The 19,327-nt window shown below is 40.0% G+C and overlaps 1 protein-coding gene across 8 annotated transcripts in view; it reads right to left on the reverse strand.

Moving 5' to 3' along the window:
• The window catches only part of C2cd3 (C2 domain containing 3 centriole elongation regulator), a 136,344-nt gene that overhangs the window by 35,754 nt on the left and 81,263 nt on the right, over nucleotides 1–19,327 (reverse strand). For all 8 annotated transcript variants that reach the window (XM_087211321.1, XM_087211326.1, XM_087211322.1 and 5 more), the window contains 5 exons: nucleotides 18,364–18,487; nucleotides 13,701–13,969; nucleotides 12,856–12,945; nucleotides 9,056–9,658; nucleotides 6,979–7,320 (listed from right to left, as the gene is read on the reverse strand). In XM_087211321.1, coding sequence (XP_087067447.1) covers nucleotides 6,979–7,320; nucleotides 9,056–9,658; nucleotides 12,856–12,945; nucleotides 13,701–13,969; nucleotides 18,364–18,487 — 1,428 coding nt within the window. The remainder of the gene's footprint in view (nucleotides 1–6,978; nucleotides 7,321–9,055; nucleotides 9,659–12,855; nucleotides 12,946–13,700; nucleotides 13,970–18,363; nucleotides 18,488–19,327) is intronic.

Genomic DNA, 19,327 nt, shown 5'->3' on the forward strand with positions numbered 1-19,327 from the left:
TTTTCTGACTCTAGCGTTGCACACCTTTCCTTGTGCTGTACTGGCTATTTATCATCTTCTTGTGTCCTCTTTTTATTTGGGTTGCCTATTAATGAGCTGTAAGAGTTCTTTATATATTCTCGTTGTAGGTTATATGTATTACAAATATGTTCTGGTTAAGGACTATTTTTCATTTTCTTAACGATGTCTTTTAAAGTTCTAAATTTTGATGGAATCTCATTTATCAAATTTTTTTCTTTTATACATCATGTTTTTTGTATCCTGGAAAATTCTTGCCTACACTAAATTCATGAACATTTTCCTTTACAATTTCTTCTTAAAGTTTTATAGTTTTAGTCTTTCATATTTAGATTCATAGATCCTTTCAAGTTACTTTTATGTATGGAAATAAAGGGTTGAGGTTTTTTTTTTTTGGTACTGGGGATTGAACTTGGGACCTTGCGCTTGTGAGGGAGGTGGCAGAGCCACTGAGCTAAGTCCCCAGCTCAAAGTTAGTTTTTTACATATGGATACCAGGTGTTCTAGTATCATTTGTTGAAAACATCTTTTCCTCTGCTCTTGAGTTGAGTTTACGTTCTATAAAATGTTAATGTTAAATAATCTTTCAAAAATCAGTGGACCATACATGTGTGGTTCTATTTCTAGATTCTGTTTTATTGCATTGATCTATTATGTCTTTCCTTATGCCAACATTGCCTTGATTACTGTAGCTTTTTTTTTTTCTTTTTACTTTTCCAGGTCCTTTGTACTCCTACATAACTTTTAAATTTCAATATCCAATTCTTCATTTATAGCAAGTATACATAGACCTGAATTTTTATATATAACTTGTGTTTTCTAATCCTGCTAAATTCAAATACAAGTTCTAGGGGCTCCTAGAGATTTAGTATTTTCTCTGTAGATGATCATGTCATCTACATATAAAGATTTTACTTCTACCTTGTCAATCCTATGCTAATTGTTTCTTTTTATTGCCAGACTATTTTGGTTTGGGCCTATGTTTCAAAGTTTAAAGGACAGATGAGGAGTAGGGATATCTGCATCTTAGTTCCCCACCTTAGGGAGAAGGCATTGTATCTTTTCCATTCATATAAGGTGTTTTTTCTGGAAGTATGGAGTACATGTCTTTAATTTGTTGAGAAGGTTCTGTTCTACTTCTAGGCTCCTGATAGCTTTTACCATGAACAGCTGTAGAATTTAGTTTGATACTTTTTCTGCCACTACTGACAGGATCATATGGCTTTTTCTTTCCTCTGTCAAAATGATGACTTATGGGGGTGAATCTTTCAATGCTGAATCAACACTGCCATCCGTATAATAAAACCACTTACTACATACTGCCAGATCTGATTTCTAATAGTTTGTCTTGTTAAACAAAGTTTTATTTATGTTCATACTTTTTTCTTCTATTATCTTTATCCAGTTTTAGTATTAGTACAATGCTGATTTCCTAAAATGAGGGGATAAGTGTTCCTTCTTTTTTCTGCTTTAAATGTTTGATATAATTTTCAGTTTAAATATATATGAGCCTGTTGTTGTCACATAGGTAGATTTTCAAGCTAGGAATAAACTTTAATAGGTGCTATTCAAATTTTATATTTCCTCCAGAGTTAGTTTCATTAATTTGTCTTCCAAGGTATTTCTTAGAAGTTGTCAAATTTATTTCAAAAAAGATTTTTGTAATATGCTTTCTATATCCTTTTAAATTCTGTAAAATCTGTGGTAATGTTCTCTAAATCTTGATATTGTAATTAAAAATTGTATAATTGATATTGTGTAATAGGAAGAAAAGGTCTAAAGGAGTAGGGGAAGTGGGAGGGGTAGGGGAAAGGAAAGAAGGGAAAAGAAAAAATATGAGAAAAGAAATAAAAATGGAAACAAAGTCTTTGTAAATAGGGAAGGGTGGAGGGGGTGAAGGGAAGGCAGGGGAATGGGGAAAAAATAAGAACCAAGGTACGTCACGTAAAGGTACAAGATCCCAAGATGAATGTAACTGTATTTTATACCTAAAATGTACCAATAAATTTAAGGGAAAAAAAAAAAAAAGAAAATTGTTCCTTAGAAACAGTCCCTTAGGCCAAATAGGCAAGTAATAAAGAAATCAACATGGCAGGGCAGGTCTATCAGGTTTCCCTGGTTTCCTTTTATGGGTGGAAATTCATCTGGGCCTGTTTACATTTCTGAAAAGGTCAAGTTCTGAAACACTTTTGGAGGCAGGCCAGAAGAAAATCACTGTACCTCCCACGGAGTTAAGACATACTCCAAGAACAGTTACGATGACATGAGGTAAACCAGCTTTACCATTTAATTATTTTCACTGAATTTCTTATGTTTTACGTAAATATAAATTGTAATTTTGGGTTTTTTTCCCGGTACCTGGAATAAATGATAGTTTTATACACCAAGAATGGCATAGTAGTTTCAATGAGATTATATTATTTTCTTATTTTTTTTGGTACCGGGGATCGAATTTGGGACCTTGTGCTTATGAGGAAGGCGCCAGAACCACTGAGCTAAATTCCCGGCCCTCAGTGAGATTGTAAATAACAACTTCTCTTGTTGGGGTAATACTTTATAGCTGGCACATTGTTTTCTTATACACTGAATTTATGCTGATTAACACTTCTGGAAATCACTTAAGATAGATGGCTCTCTCCATATTTTACGAGTAAGGCAACTAAGGAACAGAACAGTAAAGTGGCTTCTTCATTCCACACATGGCTGACTAGCATTTGGAACAATCAGCCAGGTTCTTGACTTCTCCTGTATAGTTTTTCCATTGTAATATTTTTACTAAATATTAAATAGTGAAAAGAAGAGTTTTTCTCTGGCCTAAAGTGAATGGATGGAAACTTCCCTCTTAAGCAGTGCTTAATTTTGTATGTTATAAAAATTTAATACAGTTCTAGTAAACTAAGATTAACTGACACCTCTCTGTCATACAAGATTAGTCAGATTTGTTTGGGGGGGGCAGCTCCTTTACACTGAGTTATATCCCCATCTCTTTTTTATTTTGAGACCCGGTCTTGCTCAGTCTCTAAATTGCCCAGGTTTGGCTTGTTGGTTGGTTTGTTTGGTTTTTTTTTTTTTTGAGACAAGGTCTTGCTAGTAGTTCAGGCTGGCCTTGAACTCACAGCGATCCTCCTGCCTCAGCCTCCTGAGTGCTGGGATTATAGGCATGTGCCACCACGCCCAGCTCCAGGTTTGGCTTGTACTTGTGATCTTCCTGCCTCAGCCTCCCAGAGTGTTGCAAATACAGGCATGTGATACCATACCGGCTAAGTCAGATTTGATTCTTGATCTAGGGGTGACAAACAGTAGTTAATTACAATCCACTAAGATAAAGATTATGCCAAGAGCACAGAAGGGTGTGGTAAGCTAGAGAGGTCCCTACCATGGCCTAGGTGGGTTGAAGAGCACCTCTAGAATTTATGATATGGAAGCTTATTTTGGTGTTTACTGGGTATAACTTTTATTACCCGAATCACTTTACCTTTCTGTTCTTCAGCTGCCTTTAACTATATATAACAGGGTTAGAAATACCTACACTGTCTAAAGTAAGTGCACAAATCTTAAGACTATTGAAAGTGATTCTCCCTCTTTTATTTAAATTAAAGATGGTCTAACTCTGTTGCCCTGGCTGGCCTCAAACTCCTGCCTTAGCATCCTGAGCAGCTGGACTACAGGCATGGACACTGCCCAGCTTGATGCTGACTCTTAAAGGAAGGCTCCCCAGGTGCTTTTCTAATAAAGTATTTGAGAAACTCTTTTATTTAAAAAAACTATAAATCATTTGTTATTTGGAATTATTTTGTAGCCAGGTCAGAGCAACCATCGGGATTGACACTTGATACCAGAACTATAATGGAGACTGTTGAAAGTTGTAAAGCTGCTTCAGGTTCAGGTTTTGCTTAGCTCCTATAGTCTAGGGCTGTTTCTGAATCCTTAGTATGAAGCCTGGGCCAAAGGAACCATTCATTTCCCTCAAGGAAGAGGCTTCCCAAGCTGTGAAAGAGACAGGCACACAGAATTCTGTGGCAGGCAGAAGGTAAGCAATGTAGATACTAAAGAAGCATGCAAATGATATTTGCAAGAGCTTGGCTTAGCAAAATGAATTATAGCTAACTCCTAGAGAGTGGCATAAGCTGCTCTCAGCTCTATAGTGTTAGAAGATGAGAGTTAAAGAGAATCTTAGAAATGATCTTATATGAGCACTACAAGAAGAAGATATTAAGGAGAAGGCATCTGAGCGAGGCTTCATCGTCATCTAATTCTTTAACCAATATTTTCTGTTTATTACATGTTAGGAACAGTTCTAAGCATTAAGAATTGAGCAGTAAAGAAAAAAAAAATTCCTGTGGGCCAGGGATTTAGCTCAGTGGTTCCACTGCCTGCCTCAGAAGTGCAAGGTCCAGAGTTTGATCCCTGGTACCAAAAAAAAAAAAAAAATTTCTGCCTTGTAGGACTTACATTCTTCTAGGAAAGACAGAAAAGAAAATACACTGTTAGAGGCTACACATAAAAATAAAATTGGGGTGTGACTCAGGGATAGGGCATTTGCCTAGTGTGTATGAGCACCACAAAAACAAACAAGGAAATAACAACAAAGTAGGAGAGAGGGGTAGAAAATTGAAGGGTTGCAACTTTAGATGGAGTAAAAACAATGTCTTCACTGTGTCATGATAACTCCAGTAAAAATGAGCCAGAAGTGAATATTCCAGTTGGAGGGAACATCAAATCCAAAGGACTCAAGACAAGAGTTTGTGTACACACTGAAGAAAAAACAGAGGCCCTTGTGGCTTTAAAAGGGTGATTTAGTAGGTGAGATGGGTGCCATTTGGAAGCCTCTAAAATGGAATGCAAACTATGTTTTTACATATTAAATTTTGTTTTCAATGCTACTACAAAAAAATCCTTACAAAAATTAAGGAAGTTGTTGGTACTTTCATTAAATTCACTATCTACTGATTATTCTCTTTTAGAAAATTCAGACTTATCAAAAATGGTCTGCTTTGGTGGTAAAGTAAAAAAATAAAAATTGTTTCTCAATTTTGTGACTAATACTGGATATCAGTTTCTTTTTTTTTTTTGGATCTTAGTAACTTTAACACACCGATACAATACTAATTGGAGAAGACTGCCCTGAGATAAAATGTTTCAAGACGGGTGGTACACAAATGTTATGGGATAGATGAGAATCTTAAGGAGCATTATAGATGCTTATAATCCTGGGAGTAATGTCTGTTGATTGTGTGAGTAGGGCAAAGGGGGAATATATAATAACTGTTAGCTAGTACCAGCATGAATTCTGTTTCTGTCCCAAAGCAATAAGGACAAATGACACAGTTTTAGAAGCCAATGCAGAGATCATAGGAGACCAATAGGGAGACTAACTAAAAAGATGTATACAGAAACTTTCTGGATTTACGAGACCAGGGCTGTCGGGCTCTCATAGCCACCACACTTCTCAAATTATTAATTACAGCCAATTAAGGATGAGAATTCAAAGAAAGAATGACACTTAGAAATTATTCAAAGTCATACATACACACACACACACACCAAACTTATTGGCTAGGGACATAGAGATGAAGATATTTCTAATAGAATGTAATCTCTACAATGGCACAAGTTTTGTCTGCTTTGTTTACTGCTTTATCCCATGAAGTGAGGATAGTGGTTGGGATAGAGCAGAAACTACAAGTTCTTTTGCTAAATGAATGAATGCATGGTGAGTGAACAAACAAGACAAGGTATTTGCTCTTAAACAGTTCATATCCAGTAGAGTAGAAAACCATGGAAATATTCTCAGTACCATGTGACAGATACTATGATTAAGAGGGCAAAAGTTCTAGGGAAGCAAAGAAGAAGGGCTCATTATAAATAACAAGGAAACTGTCCAGATATGATGACACTTGATCTGAGTCTAGAAATGACTCTGGAATGAGCCAGGCAAAAGAGAAATGTGATGGCAAAACAAAAATCTTAGAGGACAGTGTGAGGGTGAATAAATGTAGGACTGGAGTTCTGTGCCACAAATTCCTTGGCAGTCTAGTGATATCTATGGGCCTTTTCATCTTATAGTGTTTCTTTAGAATGCATAGTGTAAAATACATATGATTATAAAAAAACCAATTGTACTGACAGTTATGAATACCTAAAAAGAACTTTGTATGATAGAAATGTATATGATTTATTAACAAGATCTAACTGGAGATAATAGTTACTATAATTTAAAAGAAATGACAGACATAAATGATATTCTAAGATATCTGTAGTAACTATAATGTGATAGGAAAATACCTATGACTTCTATGTTGACACTGTTGTAGTTACTGTTGCTATTACTAGGGTTTACTACTCACACTTGTAATTGGAGGAAATGTTAAATTTTAATTAGAGGTTAATAAAAACGAAGATGTAATTATTTTTCTATCCAAGACTTATGTTTTATACCTATATTCCTTGGGGGCTTATGGACCTAGGGTTAAGAATCACCATTTCTAGGTGTGTTTTGAGGGCCTGAATGGGTAGGAATGACAAAGGAGGAAGAGATTTGTGAGAAATTTAAGAAAGAGAAGAATTTAATAGATGTGATGATATAATGGTAGATAAGGAAAAGAGAAGTATCTAGGTTGATGTTCAGGTTTCTGGTCTAGAGAATTTGATATGAAACATAAGGATAAATGACAAGGTCAATTTTAAGTTCAGAAAGGTTTTCATGTTACTTAAATCATAAGGCCTGAGAAATAGTAATTATTCATTTACTTTTTTTTGGTACCAAGGATCAAACTCAGGTTCTTGTGCTTGCGCAGCAGGGGGCAAACCCACTGAGCTAAATCCTCGGCCCCAACAGTAATTATTCATTAAGATAATTAACCATTCTTATAGATCCTGTCATGATCTGAAGATTGGTGAAGACAGGACCATACCCTGAAGAGTCACGCATCTTTTCCTGGGTAAGTGAGCAGAGCATACCTTTCAAACTCAAGTGCATTGCTCTTTCTACCAGGATGCTGACGGCAAAAGTTCCATCCAACCCAGCAGGGGCCTCCTGAGCTAGGCAGACTTCAGCTGTGGTGCTGTTGCAGGGCACCTGGGTAGATGCAGAAGACTTCTGGTGGCCACAGGGTGGAGAGAGCTGCATCTCATCATTTCCTCTGGGAAGCTGCTCAGACTCACTGTGGCTGCTGCAGTCCATGGAGAGTGGGCTCTCACGAGTGGGCTCAATGTGTGGAGAAAGACAGGAAAGAACCACATGAACTCGCAAGGCAGCTCCTGATAGGTTAGAAGCATTTCGTCCAAACAGAGGATATACACCTGCAAAAGAATGGAGAAGAATAAGCCCAGGTAAGTGGGAAACAGTAACATTTTCCAATCTTTTATTTATTTATTTTTGAGAGAGGGTCTTGCTATGTAACTCGCTGCAATCCTGCTGCCTGAGTCTCTAAGTTCTGGCCTTACAGGTGTGTGCCACTACTCCTGGTGACTCTTTAATCTTTGAGGAAATATTCACTGGGGGGTGCTTTGGACAGTCACTCAAACACACTCAATTTTCCTTTTTTAGTCTGGGCCACCTGTTCAACAAAATGGTCAGAGGTAAGTCTAACAGGGTTAAAGTAGGGTCATGACTCAGTTTCTTTAATTGTAAAGTGGGAAAAATAACTAACCTTACAAATTGGTAAGCTGAATAAATATAGCTGTAATGTGAGCAGAGCATAACTTTCAAGCTCCAATTCGTTCTGCATTATAGTCACTAGCCTTTTTGTCCCAGAGTGCAAAAATATGAATTACCTCTATTCAGAACCCAATGTAATAATTTTCCATGGCTCTTGGAAAAAAGTCCAATCTATTCTGTTTAGGTGAAAAGATCTTCAATGTAGTACTCTTGTCTATCTCTCTAATATCATCTTCATCATTTCCTAACCTATGTACCCTATGATCCAGCAGTCCACATTATTTATAGCATCTAAAATGTATTCAATTGCTTCATGCCTCCATGCCTTCACATATGCACTTCCCTTTTCTAGAATTCCTTTCTTTCCTCCTTTCCTTGGTATTTCTAAATTCTTTTTTTGGTACCTGGGATTGAACTCAGGACTTTTCACTTGCAAGGCAGGCGCGGTGCCACTGAGCTAAATCTCTGGCCCCGATATTTCTAAATTCTTTGAAACTCAGATCAAGTATTACTTCCACTGAGATACTGTCCTTTAATCAAAGATTTTGTATCCCTTTGTTCCCAAAGCTCCACTTAAAATATCTTTTTAAAGTTGTTATTTTTACTATAATTATTTACTATTTTATTCTCCCATTAGACTGTAAAGTGAAAGAGGCCAGGTAATATTTCTATTCATTTTTGAATTCCCAGCACATGAATCAAACACTAAGCAAACTGAAAGAATAGTAACCAGCACATATCACTTACAAAATATCATCTTTTTCCTCTCTGCCTTGTGAGTCAGTTTATTACTGTGTAGATTTTCTTTATGATTCCAAGATGTGCTGACCAGAGAGAATGAATATCCTGCTCCCTTTAGGAGTTATCTTTTCAATGTAATCAATAAGCCCTCACCCTAGAAACCATGTAGGCTTTTACACATGTGGTAAAAGGTATTCCCCTAAGTTTATTCATCCTTACTCTATAGATATTAACTGAGTGCTCACAATATTCTATGTACTGAGTTAGGTGAAAAAACTGATGAACTTGGGTGCACTTTATTGCTACAAAGTTCAGAGCCAGTTCTTTGATCCGTGGTGATAACAAGGGAAAGCCAGCCAGTGGACCATTCTTTGAAATTTCTTTAATTATAAGAAGCATTACTAAATTATTACTAATCTTTCAGCATTCAATAATGGAAAGAACACTTATTAGTTTATGACCCTGGATACAACCATTCTGGGCCTCCATTTTAATGACTGTAAAATGCGTCTAATACCTATCCCACAGGATTGTTGGGAGGATCAAATAAAATAGTTTCAGACAGAGTGTCTCACATAGTGCTGGACATAGAGTAGGTGCTCAAACCCTAAGAACTGGACCTAGTTCCTCACTTACCACTGACAGTTAGTGTTCTTGCTGACCTCTCCCCAAGTCTGGCCAAGTCCACGTAGGCTGATCCAATCCAGCTGTCTGTCTGGTGGGGCCTCTCCACACTATCACTGCCATAAGCTCTCCACACTTGGATCTCTAGCCTCTCCTCCCTGAAGTACCAAAGCAGTGATGGGCCCCGAGTGACTTCTGCTCTTCTGGATGCCTTGAAAGTAACCATGACCTGGTTTTTGTTTGTAGATTCCTTAGGCTTCTTGAGAGGGGTCCAGAAGGCTTCATGATCATATAGCTTGTAGCGAAGGTAGCAAAATGTATTCTTATGAATATGGTTGTGGCCAGCAAACAACATGCAATGGATGGGCAGCCACAGTCTTGGAGTAGAGATAGTGACAGTGGCTAGCTCCTCCTCATCTACCTTGACAAGATCCTGCAAGTTGTTTTCAAAGCTCCAGCCCAATAGCTCAGCAGCTTCTAGTACCCGTTCTCTATCTCCAGGACGAGTGAAAGAAACTGAAAGTTCCAGACCACCCACAATCTTTTGCATAAGCTCCAAGCCATGAGGCAGGCCTGTGTCTTCTGGTAAAAGGACAGGATACCATCCTGTGATCCCTTATGAGAGAAAGGAAAGAGTTTAAATTATTGTCTTAAAAGTAAACAAAAACCCAAAAAACACTTACTCCATCTACCCCCAATTCTCTATCATCCTGGCCCAAGGCAGAAGAGAAAACACATGGCCACAGTAAGCTGGAGTTTGTCTTTCGTCTGACCACTAAGAGGCAATTACATTAGATGGGAAAAACAAAGGCTAGAAGTTGGAAGATCTGAGTTCCCTCCTTGGCTCAGCCCCAGATCAGGGATTTACTTTCTGTGCAAGCCATTATTTTTCCTAAGCTTTAATTTCTTTACATCACAAATGGGAAAATTTACACTAATCCTTTTTAGCAGATAAGTTGCTAATTGCTAAATGAGACAATGGTTGAAGAAGAGCCTTGAAAGAAAAATGCTATGAAAGGTGTGATATGTTATGGTACTGAGAGTACAATGGAAAAGGCATGGGACAAAATGTCAAGAGATCTGGGGTCTGTTCCCAGGTATTCAACCAAGGGAACTGTCATTTTGTGCACATAAGAACCAAGCACTAGATTTCAAAATAATGGAAGCTCAGAGTCTTGACCAATTTATTACATTTAATAAGTTGCAGAATAAGGATTTGAACCCAGGTCTAGCTGGCTCCAAAGTCTACAATCTACTCACTCTAGGTTTACACTATTTTATCAGAAACTGTTAGGGACAGATTTGTTTTTGAACTTAGTATTTTACAGATTTTAGAAAAAATGAACATTATATAACAGCCCAGGAGTACATAAGTCAGGGGTGGGCAAACTTGGTCCATAAAAGGTCAGACAGTAAATATTATAGGTTTTTATAAACTGTGTCTATAGGGCCGGGGATTTAGCTCAGTGGTTCCGGTGCCTGCCTCGCAAGCACAAGGTCCCGAGTTCAATCCCTGGTACCAAAAAAAAGAAAAAAACGAAAAAATAAACCGCATTTATTGAAATTATTCAACTATGCAACTGCAGTGACTAAGTAGCCATAGACAATATATAAACCAATGGGCATGATGTGTTTCAATAAAACCTTATGTTATATAGAAGGTTGGTTGACTCTTATGGGTGAGTTTGGGTTTGGCTGCATAATGAGTCATTAAAAAACTTGATTTTCAGAGCTTTTTGGATTTCAGAATTATGTAAGACAGATTGTAGCCTAATATAATAATACTCATAGCAATTTTCTGAGAAAGGTTTTATTAATTATACTTTACAAATGAGGAGATTAGCTTTATTAAGATTAATTTGTCAAAGGCTATATAAAGTTTAATAACTTTTAGGCAGGATTTCATTTTTTCTGGGCTTCCAAGGAGGCTCGAAGTGTTGATCTTAAGGCTTCTTTCAAATTGAACAGTTTAATAAATGATAACTGGCTTCTCATCTGAGTATTAGTTCTATCTATCTGTGTATCTATCTATCTATCTATCTATCTATCTATCTATCTATCTATCTATCTAATATTTTGAGACAGGCCCTTCCTATGTAGTTAAAACTGGCCTTAATCTTAGTATGCAGCCCAGGCTGCCCTAGAACTGGAGGCAATTTTCCTACCTCAGCCTCCCTAGTGCTGGGATTATAGGCATGTGCCACCACACCCATGAGTTCTTTTTTTTTTTAGTGGTTCTTTTTCTTTTTCATTTTTGGTGGTACTAAAGATTGAACCTTAAGTCTTTGCACTGACCTACATCTCTAGCCCTTTATAAAAAAAAAAAAAAGTTTTGTGAGACATGGTCTTGCTAAGGCATTTGCCCACATTTGGGTTGGATTTGTAATCCTCCCACCTTAGCCTCCCACAGTGTTGGGATGACAGACCTGAACCACCATGCCAGGTCAGCCTACTTCTTCCCAACATTATTTGGTCATAGACTCCTTTTGTTCTGATGAAAGCTATTAGAGCATGAGAAAACTGTATAAATGTTTGTATACATCTGCATTTAAGAATTGCTCAGATTGTCTTTTTGGCTCGGTGATTCTATAATAGAGATTACTGGCAGGAAGAGAGACAGAATGTTCACTGTAGAAGAACACTGAATACAAAGGCAAATGGTACTGTATATCCCAAGTTGTCTAAAAGGTTTATATTTAAGGGGTGAAATTTAATTTGTAGAGATTTAGAAGATGGTGCCTGCTCCTTGAAAAACTCTGTAGTAATTTTCAGAAGCAAGGAGCTGAACTGTCCTATGTGCCCAGCCCTCTGACAAGGTCTTTCACATATATAATTTCATTAAATGTTCCCACAGTTTTGTGAAGTAGATCTTACTTCTATTTTTATAGATGAGGAAACTGGATCTGAGAGATGAAGTAACTTATCTAGATCACAAATAGTAAGGTGAAATTTGAGTGCTATATTAAGTTGTACAGACTTTTCTTTGGTATGCCATAGGCAGGTACTATTTATTAGGGTAGTGCTCAAATTTTAACTCACATTTAAATTTGGAGATGGATAAGACTCTGGAATCTAGATCACACAATTGTAGGAAGATGGAGAATAGGAGGAAAACATTTACTGAGTACCCACTATGTGTCATGTACTTTCTTTTATTATATCAATTCCTACACCTTGCAGTTTGTCAGGATTAGTAACAGCTACGAAGGGTTGGGCTATAACTTGGTCAAGGTCACCAACTAGTAGTAAGTGGGATGGGACCACTATTTCCACATTGTCTTGGTGGTTGTGTCTATTCTTCTGGGCTTTTATTTCATACCTTTAATTCCTTCCTCAGTGTTGAATGATAGTAGTGAAAAATAATGAGTGATTTCAAATTCTGCTACTCACTAGCTGTGTGGTTTTGGCAAATCACTTAGCCTCTCTGAGTCTGTTTTCTCATCTGTCAAGTGAAAATAACAATATTCTATATCCTAGGCAGTTATCTTAGAATTCAAACAAGATCTGAAAAAATATTTTACAAAGTGTTATTATGACAACTATATATTGCCATATTCACCACCATCATCATCATCATCTTTCCTAGGGGAGAATGAGTACACTGTTTTAAGTCTCTTTTGTTTTATTAGACAACTTGTATAGTGACAGGGAAAAACCTTAAAATACTTAAAACTTTGAGGTACCCAGAAGAGTTCAGAAGCATGTGTTAAGGGGTGTTTCCTTCTGCATATTTTAGAAGGGAGTCAGACAAGATTACCTCTTGAAGGGAAGTGAATGGGCAAGGGTAGAAAGTGATAATTCAGGATCCTTACCAGATCTCTTGACTAGTAGCTCTTTTGTTGGAACCTTTACTACTCCAAGTAAATACTCTTTGCATGACTGGATACTGGATATATCACTGACTATTAAGTTAAGAAAAAAAAAAAGGAAGAAGAAAAAAAATTATTTGGTGGTCTACTGACCAAGTTTTGTGTTTACAGTAGATTCATATAACCCTCCAGTTATATTCACTGAATCTTAGCATTAATAGATACATTAAAGATTATCTTGCTCATATCCTAAACCAAGTCTGAATGCCCTTGAAAAAAAATTTTTTTTTTTGGTACCAGGGATTGAACTCTGGACCTTGTGCTTATGTGGCAGGCGCTGGAACCACTGAGCTAAATCCCAGGCCCTGTTTTGTTTTTTGAGACAGGGTCTCACTATGTAGTTCAAGTTGGCCTTGAATTCACCATGTAGCCCAGGCTGGCCTCAAACTCTCAATGATCCTTCTGCCTCAGCCTCCTGAGTGCTGGGATTACAGGTGTGCACCACCACACCTGGTGCCCTTAAAAATTTTTGAACATTTTGAAAAAATTGCAGGCATACAGAAAAGCTGCAAAATATTATAATGAACTGCTATACATCCTTCATTAGATTCACCCATTAGTATCTGTACACAATTGCTCTGTGTCTCTCAATACTATCTCTAAATTCTCTCATACACACTTAATATATATTCTTATTTTTTGCTATATTCTTCAAAAATAATTTGAAAAGATTATAATTTCTCACCTCTATTAAACACTTCAGTATATATCTCCTAGGAAGGGCTATATCATTTAAAACAGAATCACTTTTTAAAAATTATGATTGTTATTTATCATTTGGTGCTCACCTGATTTGGTATTTTCATGATAGATAGCAAAAGTAATTTCTGCAAACTCCAATAGCTCTGCCAGGAAACAGGCCTCTCCATTACAGTGTTGAGTTACCAAATTACATGGGAACTCAATGTGATGGGAGAACTCAGGGCAGAAGGAACAGGCCACAGGACGGGTTTGGCGCTGTTCTCCCTTGGGCAGGAACGAGAGATGAGCAGTGACAGAGGCATTGATCCCAACAGTGGCACTAAAGCGTAGAGCAGGTTCCTGCTCAGCCAAAGCCCTGTGGGGAGAGGGGCGGAAATGAGAAGGTATACACCATGGTATTATCAGAAATTAGCCTGATTCCCTAGAAACTATCTCTGCTACTTTCACGAGACCACCAATACTAACCAACAGTAATTTTCTACTTTTTTTTTTTTGGTACCGAGGATTGAATTTGGGACCTTGCGCTTTTGAGGCAGGTGGCAGAACCACTGAGCTAAATCCCCGGTCCCAACAGTAATTTTCTATCTAAGCTTTTGGCAGTTTAATAATGCACTAGAGTACTTGTGCGCGGAGGGGGGGGGCAGTTAATATTCATCTGCCTATCAGAGTAACATACTAGAGAATTGTACTGGCAGTGCCCTTCAGTCAAAGACTATAGGAACCAACTGCAGTTGAGCAAGCTGCATATATTGCTCATTGCAATGGGGAAAAATACACACCAGGTGGAACTATAGAGCATCTCATGAAGAAGGTATCGGAAAGGACTTGTAGCACTGAATTCATGATAACCAATTTAGGAGAAGGCTCAAAGGAGAAAGGTTTTGTTCTGTACAATATTCTTTACGGGTCTTATCTAGAAGGAGGAGAGGCTAAAGTTAAAAGCTGTAACTCTGCTGAGACTGTTAATCCTATATCAATTTCATTGGATTCAGAAATGTCTAACTGATTAGTAGAGTACACTCCTGGGTGTGTCTGGGTATATTGTGGAGGAATGGCCTTGGTACCATGTATAATCCCTCACCAGTTACTCTCTGGCATTCTTCCCCTGCTCTGCTTCCTGGATGCCATGACCAAGCAGCTTTGCTCTGCCATGCCTTTCTGCCATGATGCCTCTGCCTTGGATCCTGCTGATCAAGGACCAAAACCTGAGCTAAATTAAACCTTTCCTCCTTTAAATTGTGGGTGTTGGCCCACTTTGGTTACTCTGCCTCTGTTTTCTACCTCTCTGGGCCTGTTCCTCCCACCCCCACCCCTGGCCCCAAACCCATGTCATCCCTGCTGTGCTTCAGGCCCCACCCCCTGACCTGTGTCATCCTGATGGAGCTTTCCTGCATGGTCCCCAGCAGGAGATACTGCTTGGGGCAAGGGAAAGACCCTACTTAATTCCACTGGCAGGGGCTGGAGGCCCAGACACATCAGGGAAGGCTAGCATGTCTGTTTTCAGTCTGTGGCCTGAAGCAGTCTGTCTCCCCGGGGCCAGGGCTGGGCAAAGGGGGCTCAGCTATGAGAAGTCACCCTTGTGGGAGACAGCCTCCATTTTCCAGACAGTACTGGCCCAGACGCTGAGCTCCTGTGGAAGTCCTCCTTTTGCCCTTTCTTTTCTTTACCTGCCCCTGTGTATCTGGTGGCATGGTCATTTGATACAGAAACTGAAGGCCAGTGAGTGGAGGGGCCATGGCCAAGGTGGCAGCTTCAGGGCTATGTCTTCCCCTTTGGGGCCCTGAGGACAGGAGGGTCTGCAGGTTTGACAAGTGACAGGCAGGGACCCCAGGGTGCCAGGAGGAGGTGGCCATTCAGCTTCTGTCCTCCCTGGCCACACCTTCCAACACTGGTACAGGGAGGAAGATGCTTAGAGGAACTCCTGGACTGAGGCCATCTTCCAGTGGGGGGTGCGGGTGCGCTGAGGGCTCAGCCTTGCTGATCCTGGATGATATGAATTTTGCTATTTGCCTGTGTGCATGTCTGCTGGGTGTACTGCACGTCAGTCTTGTTGCTGTGACAAGTAACAACTTTTTAAAACTGTTTTTTATATGAAAATTTCACAACAATCTGACATTCTGGTGCTAAGGGATTCCTGGTGCCGGAGATGGGCCTGAGCTGGGCCAAGACTGTGGCCAGGCCTCTCTACTGACCAGGGGGCTGTGTTGACTGGGTAACCCCTCTCCCAGCAGGGATGGGGAGGTGCACTTGGGCCTTCCCCACTTGCAGTAGGGAGAGCAGCTCCAGAGGGCTTTGGGGGTGCTGTGCTCTTCCTGTCTGGGAAGGCTGACTCTGGACAGTCCAGAGAGGGTTGTAGAGGATGTGTATTACTCCTCCACACACCTTCATCTTGTTCAGAGCATGGCAACTAGGCAGAAGTGGGTTTGATCCAGCGTCAAAGGGTAGGCTGGGACTCTGGGACAAGAGGGCCGTTCTATATGTATTCTGAGTGCTACAGTGGTGTGCAGCTGGGGAATGAGGAAGGGAGAGAGGCCCTGGTGCACTTTGCCCTTGTTACCTATGTTGAAGGAGGTGGGACCCTCCCCCCCCAACACCTTTCTGCAGGGTATGGCTGCCTGCCCCAGCCTCTCAAAGGTATTTGGCACTTGAGGGGAGGAGGGTGACCTATATTTTTGCTGCGGGGTGAGTTTCCAGGACACCTCTCAAAGCCCACAGGTAGTCCCTGGTGTTGGAAGTGGGGGTCCTGGATAACTTGATGTTTAGCACCTTAACTCCCTTGTCTTTGAAGTGGACATGGGGGGGTGCTGCCAGAAGTGGCTGTTGGGTTGGACCCCTCCCTCTCTCCCTCCTGCTCTCTGACACTAGCTGGTCTGTAGAGTCCTCAGCCCAAGAGGGTAGGGCCCTGGGCAGGGCTCTGCAGGGTATGCTCCCCTCCCAGTCAGGGCCAGGTAGACACTCAGTAAAAAGACCAGCACGGCAGACCCCCAGGGTCTAGTGAGCATGGACCTTGGAGGCCCATACCCTGGCACCTTGGCAAAATGAGACAGCTGGGATCTCTCTGCAGATCTACTTCTGGCTCAGTGCAAGCCCTGCCCTCCAAACAGAAAAGTGCCCCAGGGGCTGACACTTAACACAAAAATGGGATGCACTTTATTTGCTCCTGTACAGGCAGATGAGGGTGTATCCTAGGTTCCAGTGGGCCTTCCTATCCCTTTGGTGGTTCTGAAGGGAGACCCTGGGAGGAGAGGCTGTCCCTGTGAGTTCTAGCTGGGTGGGCCCAGGCAGCTTGCCTTTGAGTCTGGTTTCAGGAGGGTCAGTGGGTCACCCCTTCTGCCTGAAGGCCACGCGCCCTAAACTTTAGGTATCTTCTTTCTTTCTTTCTTTTTCTTTATTTTTATGCAGTTCTCAGTACACAAGTGCATTTTGAAAGACAGGCTCCAGCTATCACTTGTAACCTTATATATACATATATATTCTATCTACAAAGTGTTTATTTGCAAGATGTTTTGACGGTGCGCTTGGGCCCTGCCCACCTTGTGACCATCCGTCCCCATCCTCATCCCCGTCCCGCCCCCTAGATCAGAGTGGTGGGGCAGGCCATCAAGTGTATGTATTAGAAATGACTGGGCCAGGGATTTAGCTCAGTGGTTCTGGCGCCTGCCTTGGAAGTGCAAGGATCCGAGTTCAATCCCTGGTACCAAAAAAAAAAAAATGACTGTATCAAATAAATATTTATTGATTTCTTTTCCAGGGGGGGAAAATGTGGGTGTTGGGTATTTTGTTCCAGTGGTGGAGTGACTAATATATCTGCCTACATGTAGGAAGAGATAATGGTAGGCAGCAAATGTGACAAAATCCTGAAGGAGAATAGGAGTTTAAGTAGTTATAGTGAAGGAGAATATTAGATGCAAAGAGAAGTATGAACAAAAAGACATGAAGGAGGTGAGGGAGTGGGCCACGCTGTCCTCAGAAACAATGTTCTAGCAGAGAAAATAGTATGACAAAGGCCCTGAGAGGAAAATGTGCCTGGAGTTTAGAAGCAACAAGAAGGCCAGTGGCTGGAGTTGAGCAAACAGAGGAGACCCTAGTGGGATGAGATGAGGTCACAAAGATAACAGGGGGTCAAACCATATGGGATCTTAAGCCATTTTAAGGGCTCTGGTTTTTACTTTGAATGAGATGGAAATTCACTGGTGGGTTTTTCTTTTTTATTTTGGTACCAGGGATCGAACTCAGGTCCTTGCGCTTGCACAGCAGGTGGTGAAATCACTGAGCTACATCCCCGGCCCTGGTGGGTTTTAAATAGACACATGACAAGGTCTGGCTTAAGTTTTCATAGGATCATTGGCCATTATGATGTTGAGAACAGACTGAACAGGAACAAGATTCTGGAAAAACAAGAGGTGGTATTCAGGGCCTGAAATATGTGAGCCTGAATTTATAGAGGTGTTGCAGTGATTGGGCATGGTGTGGTTCGGGGGTACGGTATATGACCAGAGGGGTAAGTGGTTAAAAAAGGTGAGCGTAACATTCTTGGAAAAGGCCAAGAAACCAAACTGCAATAACATTATGGCACAGTCTATAAGTGATTTACTCACTTAAATTTTGAAAAGTTTTCTTAACAGTGAAAGAGTTGTGGTTAGTGAACTGAGAATTATGCACAAGAAAGTTCAGGCACATCTAAGCATCATCTTGTGGGGATTACAGTAGAAAAAGGTTTGAGAATTGGCTTTTCTAAGGTGGACCTACTTGGCTGCGGCTTGCAGTCCACAGGCTCTGATAATATGTACCGAGATGGAGACAGTTCGAGCGGCAAGAACTCCCTCTGCTGTTCTTAGACTACGCCAGTACCTTATGCCCACATCCAGTAAACCTGAAGAATGAGGACAAAAATCAAAAGATTAAAAGACTGGTTAGAAGAATCTCTGTTCTACAAAACCAGAAAGTCTTGGTCAGGAATGCAGAAAGAGAAGAAATACTACAATCCTAATGAATGATAAGGGGCTTTAACAGAGAAGCTGTTCATGGACAGAACCGCATTGAATACTGCACTTTAGTTTTAACCACATGCCATCTTTCAATAAAAAAATTCTACCATCTTACTGTCTTGTTTTAAGGAAAGCTTTAAGGAATAACATAAGCTGATCAGTGAGGGTGAGGAGGTATGGCAAGATAAGACCTTTTGTTTTGGCAGATGCTCTTCAGCAAGCATGTATAGCTACTTGATTTAGAAAACTAGTTCTAGATAAACTCAGAGGGTAGATCATACTGATGGAACTAATAGGCTGTGATACCATTCAAAATTCCAAATAGTAGTTAATCACTTGCAATTTGAATCCTAACTTCCCCCTCCCTTACAGTGAATTACCAGTTCAAACTCACTATATTCCATCAATCCCACACCTGTTCATGTTGCCTTAGAATAATAGTACTGTGAGTGTACCTTTAAAATACTTAGAATTAATGCTATGAAGATTTATTAAATGTTTAAGTTTAAGGGAAATAAGAAAGCATCATTTATTCAAAGTCCATGGAACTATAACTTTTCTAGAATTGTATGCAAAATTTTCAGTTTACATTCTGCGCTCATTTTGCTGAAAAGAGGTCTCATAGTTTTCATCAGATCCTCCAAGGGTAAGTACCCACAAAAGTAAAGAATCACTAATTTATAGAGAGAAAACGGGTATGTATATATACTGACTTTGAAAGGGAT

The sequence above is a fragment of the Heterocephalus glaber genome, unplaced genomic scaffold (genome assembly GCF_053883595.1).
Source record: "Heterocephalus glaber isolate CG9 unplaced genomic scaffold, H.glaber_assembly_v1.0 deba00001428, whole genome shotgun sequence".
In the NCBI taxonomy this organism is placed as follows: Eukaryota; Metazoa; Chordata; class Mammalia; order Rodentia; family Bathyergidae; genus Heterocephalus; species Heterocephalus glaber.